The sequence below is a fragment of the Dasypus novemcinctus genome, chromosome 30 (genome assembly GCF_030445035.2).
Source record: "Dasypus novemcinctus isolate mDasNov1 chromosome 30, mDasNov1.1.hap2, whole genome shotgun sequence".
Lineage (NCBI taxonomy): Eukaryota > Metazoa > Chordata > Mammalia > Cingulata > Dasypodidae > Dasypus > Dasypus novemcinctus.
The window spans coordinates 36,487,430-36,510,508 of record NC_080702.1 but is presented as its reverse complement, the minus strand read 5'-3'; the positions used below and the strand labels follow the sequence as shown (position 1 = coordinate 36,510,508).

Sequence of the window (23,079 nt, the reverse complement as noted above, 5' to 3'; positions counted from 1 at the left end):
GGGACAGATGCTGGACATTATATATCCTGCCATAACCCACTAAATGGACTGGGACAGTGTGTAAACTACAATGTAAACTGTAATCCAAGTGGTTCAGCAGTGCTCCAAAATGTATTCATCAAATGCAATGAATGTGCTACAATGATAAGGGAGGTTGCTGATGTGGGAGGAGTCCGGGGTGTGGGGTGCTGGGTATGTGGGAATCTTGAATTTTGTAATATAACATTTTTTGGGGATTCATGTATCTTTAAAAAAAGACAATTGAATAAAATTTATATATATTAAAAAAGAAAATAAAACACAATTAAAAATGTAAAATAAAAGTGGGGCTACCATCAACAATATATATTACTTCAACTTTTTCATCAAAAGGGAAAACATGACTGGTTAAAATAATTGTTGAATAAAATAAATTCTATGAGAATTTGTAGTGGAAAATATTGCCAGGAGTTATTTATTTCCAATTACGGGCAAGGATGACTAGTCACCAAATTATCAAGGAGAAATGGGAACATCTGTTTTCTCTGACCTTTTCCATTAAAACATACTAGATCTATTTTTACCTAAGAGGAAATCATTAATTTAATGTGTTTACAAGCCATTGCATTTATGACAATTTGTGGGTCATTGCTTGTGACTGAATTCTCACTGTTCTGGAATCTTTTCTAGTAGTTTCCTCTGCTTCATGGAAAATGAAACACATGTTTTAAAATTTGTCCTCCTTGGTCTCTCAGAAGATACAAAGTTACAGCTTCTCCTCTTTGGACTGTTCCTGTCCATGTACCTGGTCATCATATTTGGGAACCTGCTCATCATCCTGGCTATCATCACTGACTCCCACCTTCACACACCCATGTACTTCTTCCTTTCCAACCTCTCTTTTACAGATATCTGTTTCACCTCAACCACTGTCCCAAAGATGCTGCTGAACATCCAGACAAAAAGCAAAACTATAACTTATGAAAACTGTCTCAGCCAGATGTTCTTTTTCATGCTTTTTGGGCAATTAGACATCTCCCTCTTGACTGTGATGGCTTATGACCGCTTTGTGGCCATCTGTCACCCTCTGCACTACATGGTCATCATGAACGCCCAGGTCTGTGGCGGCCTGCTACTGGCATCCTGGTTATTGAGTGTTTTTGTCTCCCTTTTGCATGACTTAATGGTTTTGCGATTGTCTTTTTGTACAGAGTTGGAAATGTCCCAGTTTTTCTGTGAACTTAATCAGGTGGTCCAACTTGCTTGTTCTGACACCTTCCTCAATGACTTAGTGATATACTTTGAAGCTGGACTTCTGGCTGTTATTCCACTCACTGGGATTCTTTACTCTTACTCTAAGATTGCATCCACCATTTTGAGAATTTCAACAATGGAGGGCAAATATAAAGCTTTTTCTACTTGTGGGTCTCACCTCTCAGTAGTGTCCTTGTTTTATGGTACAGGACTTGGAGTTTATTTTACTTCTGCTGCTAGTCAAAACTCAAGGGCAAATGCAATAGCCTCAGTGATGTACACGGTGGTCAGTCCCATGCTGAACCCCTTTATCTACAGTCTCAGAAACAAGGACATAAAGAAGGCCTTAAAAAAACTGAGAAACATTCTCGCTATAAAAGGACTCTTTGTCTCGAGTTGAGAAAAAAGTTCATAATTAACAGTGGTCAAACCCTAGGAGATCTAAATCTAGAAACTTTGTAAGTGAATGGAGAGATAATCTGTTATTTGCCCAATTTTTAGAATTCAATTTAAAAAATTTTTATATATCAAGGACACCTGTTCCTTCTAAATTATTATACATCCTAAGATCTCTTATTTTATTCCATGTAATCAGTATTGAAAGCAGAATCTGCTGCTTGGATTTTCATCAGTAAAATATTTATCACAGGTAATTCTGTACATATAAAATTATAGCAGGTTGTGGAGGGATGAAAGTATATGGCATTCACTGCCAGATGAAAGCAACTAATTTTATTTTATGGTTTTGGAGAAAAATAATATCACATCACAGGCTGTATAGCAGCTTCCAGAGTTTTCATGCATTCACTCCAGAAAGAGGTCACATCCTGAACTGGAGACATCAACTGATTTGGCTTACAATAATTACATTCCAACTCCAATTTGCTCCTTTCTTGTGTTCATTTCCAATCATAAGTTAAGTGAAATTGTTTTTTGCAAAACAATCCCTGATTCTTCACATATTGGTGGTGTCAATAATTTCTGTGATTCTTTCAGCAATTTAAGGTTGCCCTTTAAAAATTATTTTCATAGGTAAGGACATTTCCAGGAACTTTCACTTGACACTTCCTATAATAATAGTCCACATTTACAGATCATAAAAAACAATGTGCATTTTTCCCCACTTACAACTATGTCTTTTTCAACTATTCAACTGAGATAGTAGGATATATGTACTTGGTTATTTGTGAACACACTCTAAGGTGAATTTTCCATCCATTTCCTGATTCAAGGACCATCACCACAACTGGGAAATCAGAATGCCTTTTTGGGATTAGTGATTGCTCTGAGCTGGGGGCCATTTTGGGAAATTTTTTTAGTTGTTATTATTCACTTCACCTTCTTTAGCAAAGCTATGATTTCAGTCTCATTTTGTGATTATTAGCCCACAAGTTTAGACTCTGTTTTTATGTCCTACCTATCCCATATCTGAACTGCAATATTCAGAGAAGGATATTTCATTCTTGCTGTCTTATAAAATTTCTGTGTTTTGATTTCACCATCATCTGAGAATTAAAAATCTTCAACATGTCATTTCTATCTGGAAGTCTCTCCTGTGCAAGTAAAAAAATTCGTATCACTCCACATTCCTTGAATTATGTGTCCTAACAAAATCATTTATCATATAAACCAGTTATTCAAAATCTTTCCTAGGCACTGTCTTTAGAGGTTACTGCAAACAATATAGAATGATTAAGGTAAATATTTTGCCTTTTAATTTGTCCAAAGCAGATATGATGTGAGGAACATGCACCACCACAATGACTCCCCTGGCCACTTAAATCATGTTACAATGCAATTCGGGTTGTCAGCTCTCTCTCACCCTTCTTTAAAATAGACAATGCAGTAGAAACATGGGTCCCATCAATTACGTGGATAAGTGAGGGAAATGAAGAAAGTCTTTCCCTGACCTTTAGGAAAAAGTAGGTTTTGTGTTTATTTGTTTTGGGGAGTGAGGATTCTTTTTATTTCCTTTTTGGTTTTACTTTGAAATCTTAAAAAAATTTTATATTGCAGGCTTCAGACTTGCTAGGCAGCAAGCAGATGAAGAACCAATGGAACAGTGTTCCAAACTCCTTGGTAGTTAATAGGCTTCTACATGCATCACTGTGGTCCACAGAGCAGGCTGGATAAGGCTGCAAGGAGGTCCTCTATATGCCACTGCAGCTTTAAAACTAAGTTGGTGTCTCTTTGGACTTACACATTGTTTCTATGCAGTTTGTTTTATTTTTGTTTAAACAAATCAAAAAGAGAATTTTTCCCTTGTGAAAAATGTATTATGAATCATATTTTCCCAAGCTATACATACACTAGAGCTTTATATTTATCCTCTGTAAATAGTGTCATTGATGTTCTCACTCCCAACAATTTGATAAATTCCCAGATTTCTATCCTACAAGAATGTGCTTTTGCAATCAGTTTTTTACCGAAGAGTTTACCCATATGACTTATTTTCTTCAATTAGAAATTTCTTCCTGTATGGTTTATTTTCTTCATTCAGAAGTCTCTTAAAAAGCAGAAAGCTTTTTTAAGTATTTTTAGAAAATAATAGTAAGCATGCACACTCATCTTATTGAAGAAGCTAGAGTTATGGCTTTCAAGTAACTGGAAATATAGGAAACACTGGAAAACAGGCCAACATTGAAAGTTGATACTTCTGTTATCAGCAGGAACACTGAATACCCAAGAAGACTCCACTGAAATTGTTGACTCCACAAATATATCTCCTTTCTGCAATCAGATAGTAGGAGGCTCTTGCCTTACGTATTGTTTAACAGGCACCATACTTGCAAGTTCCTCATCTTCTGGAGAACAGCAATACAAATCAAAAAGAGGGAGAAAAGTCTGCTAAGAGAGAAGGGAAGGAATATTATTGATGTGGAGGCAGTGGCCACTGGAGTTTCCGAAGGCAGAGAGGGGGACAAACAGTTGTAACAAGGGGCCGATTTTAGGACTTGGGAATTGTCCTGAATGACACTACAATCACAGATACAAGTCCTAACATATCTTTCCATAACCTACAAAATTGAGTGGGAAAGAGTGTAAAATGCAATGCAAACTTTAATTAGTAGTTAGTGGCAATACTCCAAATTGTGTTTATCAATTACAATGAAAGTACCACACTAATGAAAGATTTTGCTAATATGGGAAAATATGGGAGGTGTGCGGAGAGGGCCATATGGGAATCCCCTATATATTCTGTTATATTTTATGTAATTGAAGTCTTTTTTAATTAAAAAAAATGAGAAGACAAAAAATAAAATAAATAAAAGAGCCAGCCCACCCTACTGACCTCACACTATATCATATAGACAGAAAGGTAGATGCCAAACTTACTTATATTTTGAGTATAATTAAGAAGAGAGGGTGATTGTATTTCTTTCAAATCTCCTAAAAACCTTGTCTGTTTCCTTACTGATATACCTAGCTGATACCTTGTTTCTTAAGAAAAAATTTGAAGCATAAAATATGAGTGAGTGATGGAGACTGTTTCAAATCTGCTATGCTCTCCTACATCTTACTAACTTCCCATTTCCTGCAACTCCTATTTTTTCTGTCAGAAAAAAAGAATATTTCTGGTTTTGTTAGTAGAATGATACTCTTCTCTAGGACCCTAAAATACGTGGAAACAATAAAGATTCATCTGAACTGAGAGTAAAAATTTGTTGTCTTGGAAATCTAAATTAATTCCTGAAGAATCTATAAAAGACTATAAGGAAAATATCAAATTGTCTGCCATCTGTGCATGTTAAGTGCAGTTTAGGGTTTTGTTTAAGGAAAAATTTGAGGAGAGGCCCTAAAAGATTGATTTCTGCTAAAGAAACATCTACAAATTGAGTGAGGGATAAATACCAATTTACAGAAGGAATTACTACTAATTTATCCTGGAGAAGTGGATGAAAGCCATGAAATGTATCTTAAACAGAAGGAGGAAAAGACTCATTCTGAGTGAGTTCTGTTCTGTTCAATTGTATTTTGTTGTACAAGTACAATAGTTATTTAGGTACCCTACCATGAAAAATTTAGAAAAAAATGAACACTCTCAATTGAAGAATAAATGTCCATAGTGAGAAAGTGATAATAAACAACTTCGGTATCCAAGGAACATCACTTAATCTAACACACAGTAAAAAGCAATTAGGATTACAAACATGCACCAGCTGATGATGTAACTAGAAAAAGACCTTGAATAAAAGGGTCAACTCAGACTAGCAGAATATCTCGGCCTACATGTTATATCAGGTGTTAAAAATTGCTTTATGACTTTGGATAAAAGGGGGAAGTGGAAAGGACAAATGAGTTTATATGGCTATGAGTCTCCAAAAATGAGTCAGGAAGTCATCAGAGGGGTAATGCTTACCCATGCCTCAGCAGGGTCCCAGAGACAGCCAAAGTAGATAGAAGCCAAGTTACTGGTTCTCCTGAGGGCATCAGAGACCCACAGATTCTACTGTCATGGCAGATGGCTCTGGAGTTCAGTGCCATGTCAGTTGGCACTACTTTGGTGTTTGTGGTCCTGAGTGGGATGGATTTGGATTCAGATATGACCTTTCTTCACATGCCTCTTCTGATACTTTCACCAGACCTGTTGTTGGCGCTGGCATTGGTGTATACTCAGGCAACTTTGAATCTCTGGACTGTCCATGTGACAGCAAGGCCCTGAACCTCAGCAGACTTGCAACTCCTACCCTCTGGTAGGATTTATCCAGGCTAGCTAATGGGCAGAGAAGGCCAACCACCACATCAGGGAGCCAAGAGTGCCTACATCTGCAAGCAGGAGAAGTGCATCCATCATCCATGTGGAACTTAAGCCCCCTCTGGATTTAGAGAAGTGGAAATAACCATACCAGGGTTATGTCCACAGGATGGAGTAATAGAGTATGGACTAGAGTGGACTTCCTGATATTCTACTGTGGTACTATTGTGAGTAGTAATGGAAGAAATTGTAGCATTGATGTGGAGAAAGTGGCTGCAGTAGCTGCTGAGGGTAGGGAGAGGGAAGAAGTGATATGATGTGGGGGCATTTTCAGGACTTGGAATTGTCCTGGGTGGTATATGTGGACAACTGCTGGACATTCTATATCCTGGCATGGCCCACTGGGTGGAATGAGGGAGAGTGAAACTACTATGTAAACCACTATCCATGTGTTACAACAGTCAGTGCTCCAAAATATATTCACCAAATGCAATGAATGTGCCATGATGATGAAAGAGGTTTTTAATGTGGGAAGAGTGGGGTAAGGAGTGTGGGAGGTATATGGGGACCTCATAATTTTTTAATGTAACATTAAAAAAAATAAAGACAGAAAATAAATCTCTCAGGAACATAGGCAGTGCCTAATTAAAGAAAGCAGGTTAAGAAAAAAAAAACATTTGGAGTTCTTACCTCTTATTATGCATGCTAGAATTGTAGACAGTGTCAAAGTGAGTATCTTTCAAGCATAAAGATGATGATTTCTTCCCCAGCTTCCAAGAGCTGAGTATCCAATTGAAGCAAATTCTGGAGTAACAGTATTGAATGAGAAGATCCTAGATTTACTCTCCTAGGGTCTTTCCCCAATTCCACCATCTTCATTTCCCCTCTATTCCAGATCACTCTTCTCAGAAGAATTGGAAACACCCTTGTAACTCTGAAGTACCTTGTCCCAAATATGGTTACATATGTTGTTCATTTCCTGGAGTTTCTAGAATGCAGGTTTTTAAAAATGTATCTATTATCTATTATTATCTACTATCTATTAATAGAGAAGATGTCAGCTATAGGGAAGTCTACAGAAATAAATTTGACTTATTTTTAAACTTCTCTTTCAGTGTGGTGTTGATGGCTTTGATTTCCATTGCAGCTAAATTTCTCCCAGTTCTACTGCATGGAAATGTTAAATTTTCATCATTGTACTTTTCAAACTTAGAGGTTCTATGTGATTCATTATTGAAATGTATTTATGGAATTTTATATAAGATTTTAAAATTTTTTCTAAAACTCATTAAAAATGTTTCATATTTGATATCTGAATTATTTCCAAATCTGAAACAGTTAAAGTCTTTTTCAGACTGTCTACTTTTCTTGTGGCTCTTTGTAAATGTAACTTGTTTCCTTAGCACCTATGGTGATTTTTAATATTGTCTTCTCTTTAATTTGTTAGACCGATATTTGTGAGAATTCTTGGAAGACTCAGTGGGAAAGAGAGCATTCACATTTGACTTTATTTTGCCATTAGCCAGCCAGAACAATTTGATGTTAAGTTTTCCTCCTAGAGCTTTCAAGGCCCAATAGATGCTGTGATTTCAGACTGCATGCTGGCCCCTAATTTAAAGGACTTTCTCACCTCGAAATGCCAGTGTTAGGTCAGGTGTGTATCTTGATAAACATATCTGATTAGTGTGTATATTAATTGTTACCCTTTAAAATGCCATTATAATTCCTATGATTAACTTTTCTATTATGTTTTTATTTGTAATCAACCACTCTTTAAAAAGATTTATTTTTCAGTTACCTGCCCCCCCAGCTGCATGCTTGCTGTCTGTTCTCTGTGTCCATTCACTGTACGTTCATCTGTGTCTGCTTGTTTCCATGTGCTGCATAATCTTGTTGCACCCCATCAGCTCTCTCTGGGGGTGGGTCATCTTACTTTCACAAGGAGTTCCTGGGAAGTGAACACAGGGCTTCCCATATGGTAGACGAGAGCGCATTCAGTTGAGCAAATCTGTTTTCCAATGATCCAGTTTTATACAGGAATCTCTTCTAAGAGTGTCATTTTCATATGAAACCTATCACTAACATAGAATCTCAAGATCTTCAGTGATAACAGTGCCAAAACTGCAGCTTGCATTTGAAACTTGATACTCATCATGGTCCATTTTATTACTTATTTTATGGCTAAATTATTTTTGTTAAGTTAGATTCGGGATGAATTTAAAGATTCCAGCAAATTTGTAAATGTGAATAACTACATTAAAAAATAAAACACAAATTAATACCCTTTCTGAAGATTTGCAGGTACTAGAAAAAGTAAGGTGAACTAAAGTTAAAACTAATAGTAGAAGGAAATAACATAGATTTTAGTGGAGAAAAATTAAATAGAATATAGAAAAGCAATTGAGAGAACTACTAAAATTGTTCTTGGAAAAGAGTATTAAAATTACAAATGTTTGTTTTTATTGAAAAATAAAAAAAAGAGGCGATGCAAATTACCAAAATTAAAAATGAAATTCAAGATGTTAATTGATATTCCTGACTTAAAAGATTATGCATAAATAATATGAACTACTGTCTGCCAAAAATCTAGAAAATCTAGAGAAAATGGAATAATTCCTAGAAACACAGAATTTACCTAACTTGACTGCAAAGAAATAGAAGATCTCAACAAAATTCTAACAAGGAAAGAAATTCAATTACTTATCAAACACCTTCCGAAAATCTGAACTCTATTATCAGTTTCCATAATGAAATCTATGAAATATTCAAAGAAGATTTAATTTCAATTCTTTTCAAAATATTCCAACTTGATGTCAGTGTATCTCATTCTAAATTATTCTCTAAGGCTGACTTGATATAAAAGCCACATAAAGTAATAAAAAGGAAAGAAGCATCAATTCCCCTTTAGAATCAAAAGCACGCAATACAGGCTAGCATATTGAACTCAATATAGCATTGATGTGGAGAAAGTGGCCATGGTAGTCGCTGAGGGTGGGGAGAGGGAAGAAGAGATATGATGTGGGGGCATTTTTAGGACTTGGAGTTGTCCTGCAGGTACTGCAGAGACAGTTGTTGGACATTGTATGTCCTGTCATGGCCCACTGGGTGGACTGGTGGAAACTATGAACTATAATGTAAGCTATCATCCATTTACTGTGGCAGGGCTCTGGAGTGTATTCACCAAATGCAATGAATGTCCCATGATCATGAAGGAGGTTGTTAATGTGGGAGGAGTGGGGTGAGAGGGGTTTGGATTATATGGTGGCCTCATTTTTTTTTAATGCAAACTTTAAAAAAATAAAGAGAAAAAGAAAAAAATAGGCCTTGGATAACTGGATTTCCTTAAATGAAAGTGAAAAAGAGGGAGGATCTCAATCACACTCCCCAAGAATCACCTCCAATTGCACCAAGATCTAAACATAAAACCAGGAAAATTCATTGAAGATAAAGTAGGATAACATCTTCAAGATCTTGTGGTATGTGGGTTCTTTTAAACCTTACACACACAGCATTAGCAACAATGGACAATCTAGATAATGTCTGCACCAGAAAGTTTGAGATGAGAGTAAAAATCCAGTCTAACAAATGGAGGAAAATATTTGCAAATCGCACATCCATCAAGGACTTAATATCCATGATCCATAAACAGATTCTGTAACTCAAAAATACAAAGATAAATGGACACGATTAAAAACTGTGCAAAAAGCTTGAATAGATATTTTTCTAAAGAAGAAATACAAAAGGCAAAATCTCATACAAAATGTTCCATAAAACTCGTTATTAAGAAGTGGAAATCAAAGCTACAATGAGATCTCATTTCACACTTAATAGAATGGCACAGTTCTTTTGTTTTTTTAAGGAAAAAACAAGTGTTGAAGAGGAGTTTGAGTGATAGGAGTACTTATTCACTGTTGCTGGAAAGGTAGAATTTCACAGCCACTGTGGAAGTCTGCTTGGAAGTTCTTAAGGAAGTTAGATATTGATCTACCATGCCACCAGCAGTACCTTTATTAGGTGTATATTAAGAAGAACTGAAAGACGGGACATGAACTAACAGCAACACACTGATGTTCACAGTGGCGTTATTCACAATTGCCAAAAGATGAGAACAATCTCGTGTATACACACGAGAAGGCCGTTATTCATCTGTTAGAACAAATGACATCCTGAAACATATGACAATACGGATGAACCTGGATGACACTATGTTGGGTGTAGCAAGCCAGAAACAAAAGACCAAATATTGTATTATCTCAAAATTATGAAGTGAATATGAACAAACTAATGGAGTTAATAACTAGAATGAAAGTCACCAGAAAATAGTGTGAGGTTAGATAATGAGAAGCTGAGTTTTAGTCTGTGCAGAATTGTTAAAAATGTATTTGTAAATATCTGGAAATGCATAGAAATGGTGAAAGCACATCATAGTGTTTGTAATTAGCAGCTCTAATATACGAATATAATAACAGTTAAAATGGAAGCCAATGGTTGTGTATATCACCAGAAAGGAAGCTACAGAATGCAACATGGGACTGTATAGCATAACAAACACTCTTGTGAAAATATGTACTATCAATAGTCCATATATGAGAATGTTTATCTATGGATCAGAACAAATGAAGTTATAAGATGCTAATATCAGGGTGATATGTGGGCAAAAATTCAACCAAAATATATTATGGACAGTAATGTATAGTAATAGATTAATAACCATCCTACAATATTAAAAAAGGAGGTATAGTAAGTGAAAGAAATTAGGCAAAATATTATACATTGTTAGACTCTGTCTATAGAAAATGCAAATGCAAATAGATTATAGAGAAGAAAATAGATTAACAATTATGAATGACAGGAGAAGGATAGCAAGATTGAGAAGTGACCAAAAAGATGTAGGGTTTTCTGTGTTCATTTGTTTCATTTGTGTTGGTTTTTTCTTTCCTTTTTGGGAGTAATGGAAAAGCTCTTATATTAAATGAAGTGATGAGTGCACAATTCTGTAATTATACCAAATACCATTTATGGTACACTTTAGATGGATTATATGCTTTAAGAATATGATTCAATAAAATTGATTAAAGAAAGTAATTTGGGATTTTTTTAGAGAGTCAACTATGACTTTTCCAAGCATTAATCCCAGATATTAGGAAAGAGTATAAGACTTTTGTGGAGACCTACTGTTTTATTTGGGAACTTGATAAAGGCTAATATTTTGTTCCCCTTACTCCAGAGCTATCCCTTCAACTGGCAAACAAGAGAGGCATTTTGGGATTAATAATTGCTCGGAACTTTTACCAAACTTTGGAAAAAATGTCATCTGGCCATTTTCCTTTAATCACTTTATATTCTTTGGCAAAACTGAGAATTCAACTTACTACATAATTTATCAATCCACAGGTTCAGACTATGATTTTGAGTAATTTCCACATTTGACTGTAGTTTTCAGAGAAAATAGATTTGACTCATACAGTCCTAGAAGATTTCTGGTTTTTGATTGTGACTTAATCTGAGATTTAAAAATCCACAGCCTGTCATTTTTTAATAGTCATTCCAGGGCAATTAAAGGAAGCAATTCAGTCCACATTTCTTGGATTGCGATTCCCAAACAAAATGATTTATCACATAAACAAGTCAACTTGTCAAAATTTTCCCAAGGCAATGTCTTTATGGGTGAGTTCAACCAATATATTGTCAATTAGAATTGCCAATGTTATAAATACACTAGTGGTGTACATTTATCCATTAAAAATAGTGCCATTCCTGTTCTCTAAGCCAATAGCTTATAAATCAATTCCTAGCCTGGAGACTTGTGTTTGTGCAATCAGTTCTTTTAACAAATACTTTCTTGTATGAATAATTTTATTCAGGCAGAGTCTCTATTTCAAAAATATCTCTGAATGTTGAAAACAAACTTGGTGTGTATTCTGAATATTGCTGAAAATTCTAGATGTATGTCTTTCAAGTAAATGGAAGTAGAAAACACTGAAAAACAGTATAACCAAGAAAGCTGATACTTCTATTATCATCAGGAATATTTTATAATCAAGAAGATTCCACTGAAATTGTTGGCTTGACAAATATGTTGCATTTTCTGCAATCCAGGCAGTAGGACTCTCTTTCTGTAAGTATTGAGTAATAGGAATTGCACATGGTAGTTCATCATTCTCTGGAGTACTGGACTGTAAACCAGAAGGGAGAATTGGCTGCAAAGAACCATTCCATCCTACCCACCTCACACCATATCTTGTAGAGTTGATGGTGAATGCCAAACTTAAACTTTGTGTATATTTTAGGAGAGAGGGCAATTGTAGCTCTTTCAAGACTCATAAGACCTTTTTCTGTTTCCTAATACAGCTAGATGGTAGAATGATTCTTAAGAAAGACGTTTGTAGAGCATGTGCTTACTGAGTGATGCAGACCATTTCAACTCTGCCTTATTCTCCTAGACCTCTACTTACTTTTTCATTCCTTCCCCTCCAAATTTTGTCTCAAAAAAAGGCTTCCTGATTTTATCAGTAGAATTTTATTCCTCTCAAGAACACTTAAAATATGTGATAGCAATAATGATTCACTATGAACGAGGGTATAGATTTGTTCTCACAGAAAACTTAATTTTCTTCTTGAATAATCTAAAACTGGCTAAAAGAAAATCTTCCTATTATCTGCTATTGGTGAAATACATGAAGATTTAGGCTTTGTTATATCTACACACAGTCACAAGAAAGAAACTAAAAGAACAATTTCCTTATGCTTATTGATGCAAAAACCCTCAAGAAAATAAGTAGCCTATTCCTAACAAATCCATCAGAATATTAAAAGAATTATCCAACATGACCAAGGGAAATTTGCCCCAGGTTGCAAGGGTGTTGAGCATAAGAAATACAATGAATATAATATACCATGTTAACACAAGGAAGGGAAAAATCATATGAATACCTTTATTGATATAGAAAATTATTTTAACAGAATTCAGTGCTCTTTCGTTTTGAAAAACACACAGAAAAATAAGATTACAAGGTATCTTCCTCAACATGATAAAAATTATATATTTTTATCTTTCAAATACTCAAAGCTGAAAGGGTAAACGCTTTCCTCTTGACGTTCAGAAGAAGACAAGGCATCTGATTTCACTATTGCTAGAGAGTATTGGACGGGAAGCCTTTTTGTAGAGGATGGCTTTACACAGAGCTCCAGTAGACACCAATGTCTGTGCCACAGTCAAGGAGACAACTCACAGGAGAGACTCGCACGTGGAAGAGGCTTTATACTTGCCTCTGGCTGATGAAATTCTCAGAATGGAAGGGACAAAATGAATATAGACTAAGAGGAGCTTATGAGAGGAAAAACACCTCAATCAGTAACGACAGAGAATTCACAGAATACTTTGATGAGGGTGCCAAAACAGGCAAGCTTAAGCACTTCAGTTACATCACAAAAATGTGTGATTTCAATATTTGTTCATAAGGATAGATTCAAGATGGGCAAGGTCTCAAACAGGATCATCAAGACAGGGAGACAACTGAGCCCAAAACCCACAGGACACAGACCTGAGGTTCATGATGACCTTTATTGCAGGATGTGACAGATAGCCACTATTTGGTCATTTTCGACCCTCTCCCTCCCTGCCCCCCCCCCCCCGCCCCGAGAATTAAACTCTCCAGGGATCCACAAACAATGAACATGAATATCTCCATGAGGCAGCCTGCATAGGTGAAAATCTTTCCTTAGGTATGGAAGTTTGCCAGCATTTCGGGGATGGTGTGGCAGTGAACTTGAGGTCAACAAGGGACAGGTTGGAGAGGAAAAATCACATGAGTGTGTGGAAGTAGGAGTCTGAGATGACTGTGGTGATGATGAGCAGGTTCCAGTGGAGGTAACCAAGTACAGGGACAGGAACAGATCAGGGAGAATGAGTTAAATCTCTGATTTCTCTGAAAAACCCCAAAACAGAAATTCTGAAACACTTGTTTGATTTTCTGATTCCATGTGGATGATATACCTGCCTGGACAAAGACAAAACAAGAATAAATAATCAACAAACAGACCAAGCAAAAAAGTTATTGGCTTCCTCAATTTTATCAGTAGAATTTTGTTCTGCTGGATGTGAATAAATTTTAAAAGGCCTGTGTTTGTACATTTATCTACAGTTGGACAAGATGATCCTATACTACCATATGTCCACTTTGTAAGATTCTTTTCTGTTGCATTAAACAATTTAGAACACCTAAATACAGCTAATTTATTTTGGAGAATTTATAATTAACCATATTTCATTAAAAATAAGGTAGAATAGATTCGCAGCCAATGATGTACTTGATCAATCAATAAGAATTGTTTCCACAAATTACACCCCTGGGGATCTTTGCAACAGACAGAAGAAAAATTTTCATTAAAATCATAAAGAAGATGAACATGTTTATTAGAACCACTCTTCAATAATTAGTTAAAAGTCTTAAGATAATGAAACTAAATTAGTTGTTTTTCGAAAGGAAAGTCATCTCTTACAGATGGTGACAGACACCTGAAAACACTGATAGATAGTACTTGGGAAATTATCAAAAGTAATAAAGAGAGAGATCTTGCAAGTGAAAGTCGTGTGTGGATCCAGAATTCAGGTCACTGGTATTGCACAGCTGTGGATGTTAGAGCTCCTGCTTGTGTCTGCTGTGCTATCCAATTTTCTCTCACACCTTTTTTTTTTGTCTTTATTTATTTTTTTAATGTTACATTAAAAAATATGAGGTCCCCATATACCCCCACCCTCCTAACCCCACTCCTCCCCCCCCCCAACAACAACAACCTCTCCATCTTCATGAGACATTCATTGCACTTGTTGAATATATCTCTGAGCACTGCTGTACCTCCTGGTCAATGGTCCACACTGTAGCCCACACTCTCCCACAGTGGGCCATGGAAGGACACACAATGTCCGGTAACTGTCCAAGCAATACCACTCAGGACAACTCCAAGTCCTGAAAATGCCCCCACATCACATCTCTTCCTCTCACTCCCTACCCCCAGCAGCCACCATGGCCACTTTCTCCACACCAATGCCACATTTTCTTTGGTTATAATCACAATAGTTCATCAGTAGACTATCAGTAAGTTCACTCTAATCCATACTCTATTCCTCCATCCTGTGGACCTCAGAATGGTTATGTCCACTCCACATCTATATCACGAAGGAGCTTAGATTCCACCTGGATGCTGGATGCAATTCTCCTGCTTTCAGTTGTAAGCACTCTTGGCTCCCTGGTGTGGTGGTTGACCTTCTTCACCTCCATGTTAGATAAGTGGGGTAAGTCCAATAAACCAGAGTGTAGGAGTTGCAAGTCTGCTGAGGCTCAGGGCCTGGCTGTCACATGGTCAGTCCAGAGATTCAGGTCTCCTGGGTATACACTAAGCCCCAGCACCAACTACAGATCCGGTTCTCTCACTTTTTGATTCACTGAACTAAACTGTTCTCAGTTCAGATGGTTCTATTCCAAAAATGAAAGCTTTAATACATGAAGACCAACCAACCTTTTTATTTCACAGATCGATAACACCCTGCATTCCACAAATTGTACAGAGAAAATTGGACAAGAATCTCTGACCCCTCATCCCTCCCCTGCTTTTCCTCTGTCCCAAGTGGAAGCTGATATCAGTGCAGATACTAGCATAGAGGAGGAGGATCTGATCACACTGAAAAATTCTCCACCCACAGCCAAAGACACTATGGTTTTTAAGAAAACCAGGGTTATGTGGACATGGAGCAGTGAGTGAAATCTATTAAGACCCCTTCCTCAAATATGGAAGAGGAAGACAGTCATTTCTTTGCTTTTTATTTAACTGTATCCAGCTTTATTAAAAGATAATTTTCATAAACAATCATGATATTTCATGCAGGACATGGGCAGACAATCATTAACAGTACACATCTTTAAAATTCCCTTCTTCAATGTCCTACCAAAATCAGATAGCCACCATAAAACCTAATGAAGTATTCATCTGATGCTCTAAACTGAGGAAGTCTAGAGAGAGGGTTGACATTTCACTTGTAGCATGATGTTTTAACAACTTTTCACAAGCAGACCCTGAGTTCCAGGAAATGAAATTATAACAGTAGAATCATCCACAGTCTAAAATATGGAACTGCTACTCTTTTGAGGGATGCCATTTCCATGGCAGCACTGGAAAGTCCAGATTGTTTGAATCCTGTAACCAATTTTTTCAGGATCAGGCCCCAGCAAGTCTTGGGGTATAAAGGAGTCAAATCTGTGCTGAATGCTGGAGGTGCAATGGACACAACCAATCCAATGTCCACATAGAAGAGGTGGCATTGGAATGGGAAAAGTGGACATAGTGGACAAAGGGTATGGGGAAAGGCAGGAAGAGATGAGAGGTGGAGGTGTCTTTGGGACATGGAGCTGCCCTGGATGGTACTTCAGAGGCAATCACTGGACATTGTAAATCCTCACAGGGCCCACTGGATGGAATGGAGGAGAGTATGGGCTATGATGTGAACCAATGTATATGAGGTGCAGAGGTGCCCAAAGATGTACTTACCAAATCCAATGGATGTGTCATGATGATGGGAACGAGTGTTGTTGGGGGGAGAGGGGGGGTGTATTCTGCAGGGTTATTCCCATCCTTGCCTGCATCAGCTTTCCCTTTTTTCCCTTTGGGTACTTTCTCTTCCTTCCTCGCAGGGGCCTTTTAAGGCATGGATTCTGGCTTTTGAGGAGAAGGTTTAGCAGATGTGGCTTGGCTTTATCTCCTTTATCGTCCTCTTCAACCTTTCTCTTGATCATGGAGGTGGTGGCAGGATGTGGGTGCTGGACATGGAGATGCAGCACCATAGGGTCTTGGATGGGGCTGGGGGTCGTTTTAGTCGGCTCTTCTTCACACTGCTTCTGTTTAACCTTTTGAGGAACTATTAATTTGCATTCCAACGTGGCTGCATCATTTCACATTCCCTGTAGCACAAGGTAATAAGAGTTCCAATTATTTCAGTCTCACCAAATTTTATCTCTGATTATAGCCACCTCGGTGGGGGAGAAGCGTTATCTCATTGTGTTTTGATTTGTTTTTCCCTGATGGCTGATTATGTTGAACATCTTTACATGTGTGTTTGTTGACCATCTGTTCTATTGTTTTTTGTTTCTTACAAAAACTGCAGAGATATCCAGAAGCATTTTCACAATTCATGTTATCTTTTCCATTGCCAAGGCAATTGTTCTGATGCTCTTTTCCTTGCTCTCTATGACATGCCACGCTCTGTGTTCTGATATATTTGCCAAACCGTTCTATGTGACATTGGGCCACCCATCAATAATCATTTGATGCTTTCAAAATCTTCAGAATAATGCTACTGTTAAGAGTTTTTTAAAGCGAGTTTTTTTTGTTTTTTTTTTGTAACTCCTTGAACTGCAGGTTGCCTTGAGTAATCATCATCCGGACTGTATCCATAATCTTGTTCTTGCTTCTTCTGTGACACTTTTGTTTCTTTGAATTGTTCCCTTGCCCAGTCCTTCAATTAATTGTGATCAGAATCATTTGGAACATGCCAAATTACTTGCAAAATCCATCTGTAGAGAAGAAAAACTTGCTACCTTCTCATTTACCATAGTTCAGTAGTTATAGGCAGTGTCATCATTGGGTAGCTGAGGCATTCAAGCTGCAAGAGATCAAGAACCTCTGCCCACTGGCCCACACTATTGCAACTGCCCATTTCTTTATTTAATCTTATTATTTTTGCTTTTTTTGCTATTGTTTAAATCACTTATCAAAAAAAAGGAAGATGTTCCTTTCAGTTCAAAGCAGGAAATGGCCTGATAGTCTTTGTTCCAAATCAGTGGGATAACATATAGACCAGAATGCTAATGAGGCAATGCCTTCTCTGAAGGTAATCAATGATTATGTTTTTTGAAATACCATGATGTGTGTTGTTATTACCTAATTATATCTGTTTTTTTTTTATTTTATTTTTTTTTATTGACTTTGTAATAATATTACATTAAAAATATATATGTGAGGTCCCATTCAACCCCACCCCCCCACCCCACCTCTCCCCCGCCCAGGAACCCTCGTTCCCATCATCATGACACATCCATTGCATTTGGTAAGTACATCTTTGGGCACCTCTGCACCTCATATACATTGGTCCACATCATGGCCCATACTCTCCTCCATTCCATCCAGTGGGCCCTGTGAGGATTTACAATGTCCAGTGATTACCTCTGAAGCACCATCCAGGGCAGCTCCATGTCCCAAAGACACCTCCACCTCTCATCTCTTCCTGCCTTTCCCCATACCCATCATCCACCATGTCCACTTTTCCCAATCCAATGCCACCTCTTCTATGTGGACATTGGATTGGTTGTGTCCATTGCACATCTATGTCAAGAGGAGGCTCAGATTCCACATGGATGCTGGATGCAATCCTCCCATTTTCAGTTGTAATCACTCTAGGCTCCATGGTGTGGTGGTTGTCCTTCTTCAACTCCATCTTAGCTGAGTGTGGTAAGTCCAATAAATCAGATTGTAGGTGCTGGAGTCTGTTGAGGCTCAGGACCTGGCTATCACATTGTCAGTCCAGAGATGCAAATCCCCTAAATATATCTTAAACCCCAACATTAACTGCACCTCCAGCACATTAGCATGAAAGTCTTATGAAGGGAGATCCCATCTGAGTCCAGATTCATCACACATAAACACCATTTCCAAAGAAGGGCCATCTGCCCTGGTAGATAACCCCATCAGCCATGACCATAACTCCCATGGGTCTCTTTAGCCCTCAAAGGAACCAATATCTGGGGGTTGTATCTGCTTTATCTGTCTCTCTGACTCTGCGCAGTTGTGCATGAGGGCAATCCTTCTGCCACCCTCCAGACTTTTTTTTAGAAACTAGTAGCCGTATAAACTCATTTTTCCTTTCCAATTCCCCCTTACTTTAGGTCAAACAGCATTTTAAAGTCATGTTTTTTATGTAGACAGGGATATTCTGCTGATCCGCATTGAACCTTCCGTATAAGGTCATTTTCCAGTTGCATCATCAGTTGGTAGTTGATAGTGGTCCCTCGGTGCCAGGGAGGCTCATCCCCGGGTGTCATGTCCCACGCTGGGGGGAAGGCATTGCATTTACATGCTGAATTTGGCTTCGAGACTGGCCACATTTGAGTAACATGACGGCTGACAGGAGGAAATTCCCAGGCACAATGTTGCTCTAGGCCTTGTTCTTATTTTAGGCTTATCAGCTCACAAGCATAGTCATTCGCATCAGGGGCTCACTGTTGAACCCTCACTCCCTCCCGGTCCCTGCCGCTGCACCTGGGAGACTGTCGCTGCTCCCCTAGGGACCACGACAGAGCACCACTGGCCAGGAACCCAGTACCCCCCCTGCTGTGGTTTTTAATTGTTGCCACTATGAGTATATCCAAACATTACCATGCACCCTGGACATATGTTCTGTACAGCTCCCTGTCAGCCATATATCACCTGTCATTGGTATCCCATACCAGTATCCTCCATTGCCATTGTTGAAACACTCTGTGATCCAGAACTCCCCGAAATTTGAAGCCCAATATAATGTCATGGTCCCTTACTAGGGAATGGCATATAGCGATGGGTTTAAAGGTTAGATAAAGAACTTGGATAAAGTTAGATAAAGAACTTAGATAAAGAATGTTGACTTGAAAAAATTCTAAATCCTATCTTTTTCTTTTTTTCCTTTTTTTTTCCCCCCTAATTAATCAGCTTCTCTTCACAGGAGTCCTAGACCACAGCAATGCATATATATAATATACAGCACTCCCACACATCCACCAGAAAACCTTTTCCCTTCCACAGTGATACTCTTACACCCTATTCATATCATATTTACTTAAAGTGATGTACAGATTCTGAGACATTAGCTTTCTAACAAGGTGACATCTGTGCTTACATTGTGGTGCATACTTTAGGATACACAGTTCTTTACATTCTTAGTTATCCTATGTTTTACATTATGGTTTACATTTTCAGTCTGTCATCTCCTATATGTTATGGTGTAATATTACATGTTTTATATCCATCCTTGTGTACTCTCAAGAAACTCCTCTCTTACCCCCCATTTGCCTTGGTTCCACACATTTAACGTCCATTTTCCCTTCCACCTTGGTGCCCACAGTGACAGCCAACCTCCGTTTCCTGAGGAGCCACTTCCAGAGATAGATGGAATAGCGTTCAGGGCCTAACTTGCTCAACTGCCCCAATGCCCTGGGAGCCACCCTTTCTCTCGAGGGATACAGTTCCCTCTATTTGATGGCATTAGTCCTCCCCAGGATGTGGGTCCACCCCCACTCTCACTACTTGGGTTTCTACCCCATGGTGTCACCCACTCTGGCAGAATGAGCATAGACATTCTCCAGGAGCCCGTCCTGCATCAGACCCTCCACTCCGAGCATTCTAAACAGGTAACCCTCTTTATTATATTTTGATATGATTTTCTCGGCATTTTACTCTCCACCAACACCTGACCCTCTCCTGTGTTCGTATGCTACCGCTCCCTCCCCCCACTTTTGGGCAATGTTACCCATCCGTCCCTGCCCAGCCACCCTCAAACCCGCAAAGCCCCAACCAAAGGCAACCCTTGTCCCCCTTTTATCTCTTCTTTGTGTTCGTACTTACCACCATTTCGTCTTAAATTCCACCCCTGCAGACATCGGCTCACATCCTTCCTCCACACTCTGATTTCCTGTAAGCCTATCGTTCAGTCTCTTGCTATCTAGGGCAGCTTGTTTATTTCATATCATTGAGGTCATGTAGTATTTGTCCTGCAATGTCTGGGTTGCTTCACTCAACATAAGGTTCTCAAGATTCATCCATGTTATCACATGTGTTTGTATTGTGTTTGTTCTTACAGCCGAGTAGTATTCCATTGTGTGTATGTACCACATTTTATTGATCCACTCATCTGTTGATGGGCATTTGGGTTGATTCCAACTTTTGGCGATAGTGAACAATGCTGCTATGAACATTGGTGTACATATATCGGTTTGTGTCCTTGTTTTCAGTTCTGCTGGGTATATACCCAGCAGTGGTATTGCTGGGTCATATGGCAAATCTATGGCTAGTTTTTTGAGAAACCGCCATACTGTCCTCCAGAATGGTTGGATCATTCTGCATTCCCACCAGCAGTGGATGAGTGTTCCCCTTCCTTCACATCCTCTCCAGCACTTGTATTCTTCTGGTTTTTTTTCATAGCTGCCAATCTTATGGGCGTAAGATGGTATCTCATTGTAGTTTTGATTTGCATTTCCCTGATAGCTAGAGATTTGGAACATTTTTTCATGTGCTTTTTTGCCATTTGTATTTCTTCTTCGGAGAAGTGGCCATTTAAGTATTTTTACCTTTTTTTAAATGGGTTGTTTATCTTTTTATTTTCAAGATATAGAAGTTCTTTATATATGCAAGTTATAAGTTTCTTATCAGATATATGATTGCCAAATATTTTCTCCCACTGTGTGGGCTCCCTTTTTACTTTCTTGACAAACTCCTTTGAGGTGCAGAAGGCTGTAATTTTGAGGAAGTCCCATTTACCTATTAGTTCTTTTGCTGCTCGTGCTTTTGGTGAGTTATTCATAAATCCATTTCCTATTACAAGGTCCTGTAGATGTTTCCCTACACTGCTTTCTAAGGTTTTTATGGTCTTGGCTCTTATATTTAGGTCTTTGATCCATCTTGAGTTGATCTTTGTATAAGGAGTGAGATGGTAATCCTCTTTCATTCTTCTACATATGGCTATCCAGTTCTCCACACACCATTTGTTGAATAGGCCACTCTCTCCCAGTTGAGAGGGTTTGGTGGCTTTATCAAATATTATGTGGCTGTATATGTGAGGTTCTATATCAGAGCGTTCAATTCGATTCCATTGGTCTATGTGTCTCTCCTTATGCCAATACCATGCTGTTTTCACCACCGTAGCTTTGTAGTATGTTTTGAAGTCAGGTAGTGTGATTCCTCCAATTTCGTTTTTCTTTTTCAGTATGTCTTTGGGTATTCGGGGTCTCTTTCCTTTCCAAATAAATTTCATAGTTAGTTTTTCTAGTTCCTTAAAGAAGGCTGCATTGATTTTTATTGGGATTGCATTGAATGTGTAGATCAGTTTTGGTATGATAGACATCTTAATAATGTTCAGTCTTCCTATCCATGAACAAGGAATAGTCTTCCATTTATTCAGGTCTTCTTTGATTTCCTTGAACAATCTTGCATAGTTCTCGGTGTATAAGTTCTTTACCTCTTTAGTTAAATTTATTCCTAAGTATTTGATTTTTTTATTTACTATTGTGAATGGTATTTGTTTCTTGATTTCCTCCTGATCTTGCTCATTATTGGTGTACAGAAATGCTACTGATTTTTGCGCATTGATCTTATAACCTGCGACTTTACTAAACTCATTTATGAGTTCTAGAATCTTTGTTGTAGATTTCTCAGGGTTTTCTATGTATAGGATCATGTCATCTGCAAATAATGAAATTTTGACTTCTTCCTTTCCAATTTGAATGCCTTTTATTTCTGGTTCTTGCCTCAGTGCTCGAGCAAGTACTTCTAAGACAATGTTAAATAGGAGCGGAGACAGTGGGAATCCTTGTCTTGCTCCTGAGTTTAGAGGGAAGGAGTCTAGGATTTCTCCATTGTAAACAATATTGGCTTTAGGTTTTTCATATATACTCTTTATCATGTTCAAAAAATTTCCTTGTATTCCAATATTTTGGAGTGTTTTTATCAAGAAAGGGTTCTGTATTTTGTCAAATGCTTTTTCTGCATCAATAGATATAATCATGTGATTTTTTTCCTTCAATCTGTTTATATGGTGTATTACGTTGATTGATTTTCTTATGTTGAACCATCCTTGCATACCTGGGATGAATCCCACTAGGTTGTGGTGTATAATACGTTTAATGTGTTGTTGAATATGATTAGCAAATATTTTATTAAGTATTTTTGCGTCTAGGTTCATTAGAGAAATTGGTCTGTAGTTTTCCTTTCTTGTGATGTCTTTGTTTGGCTTTGGTACTAGCGTAATGTTGCCATCATAGAAGGAGTTGGGTAATGTTCTTTCTGTTTCGATTTTTTGGAATAGTTTCAGCAGGATTGGTGTCAGTTCTTTCCGGAATGTTTTGTAGAATTCA

At 37.9% G+C, this 23,079-nt stretch overlaps 1 protein-coding gene across 1 annotated transcript; it reads left to right on the top strand.

Moving 5' to 3' along the window:
* Positions 1 to 685: 685 nt before the first annotated feature.
* Positions 686 to 1,633, top strand: LOC131276791 (olfactory receptor 7A10-like). The gene has a single exon (XM_058290362.1). It carries the CDS (start codon positions 686 to 688, stop codon positions 1,631 to 1,633), a length of 948 nt encoding a protein of 315 aa, XP_058146345.1.
* Positions 1,634 to 23,079: the final 21,446 nt, after the last annotated feature.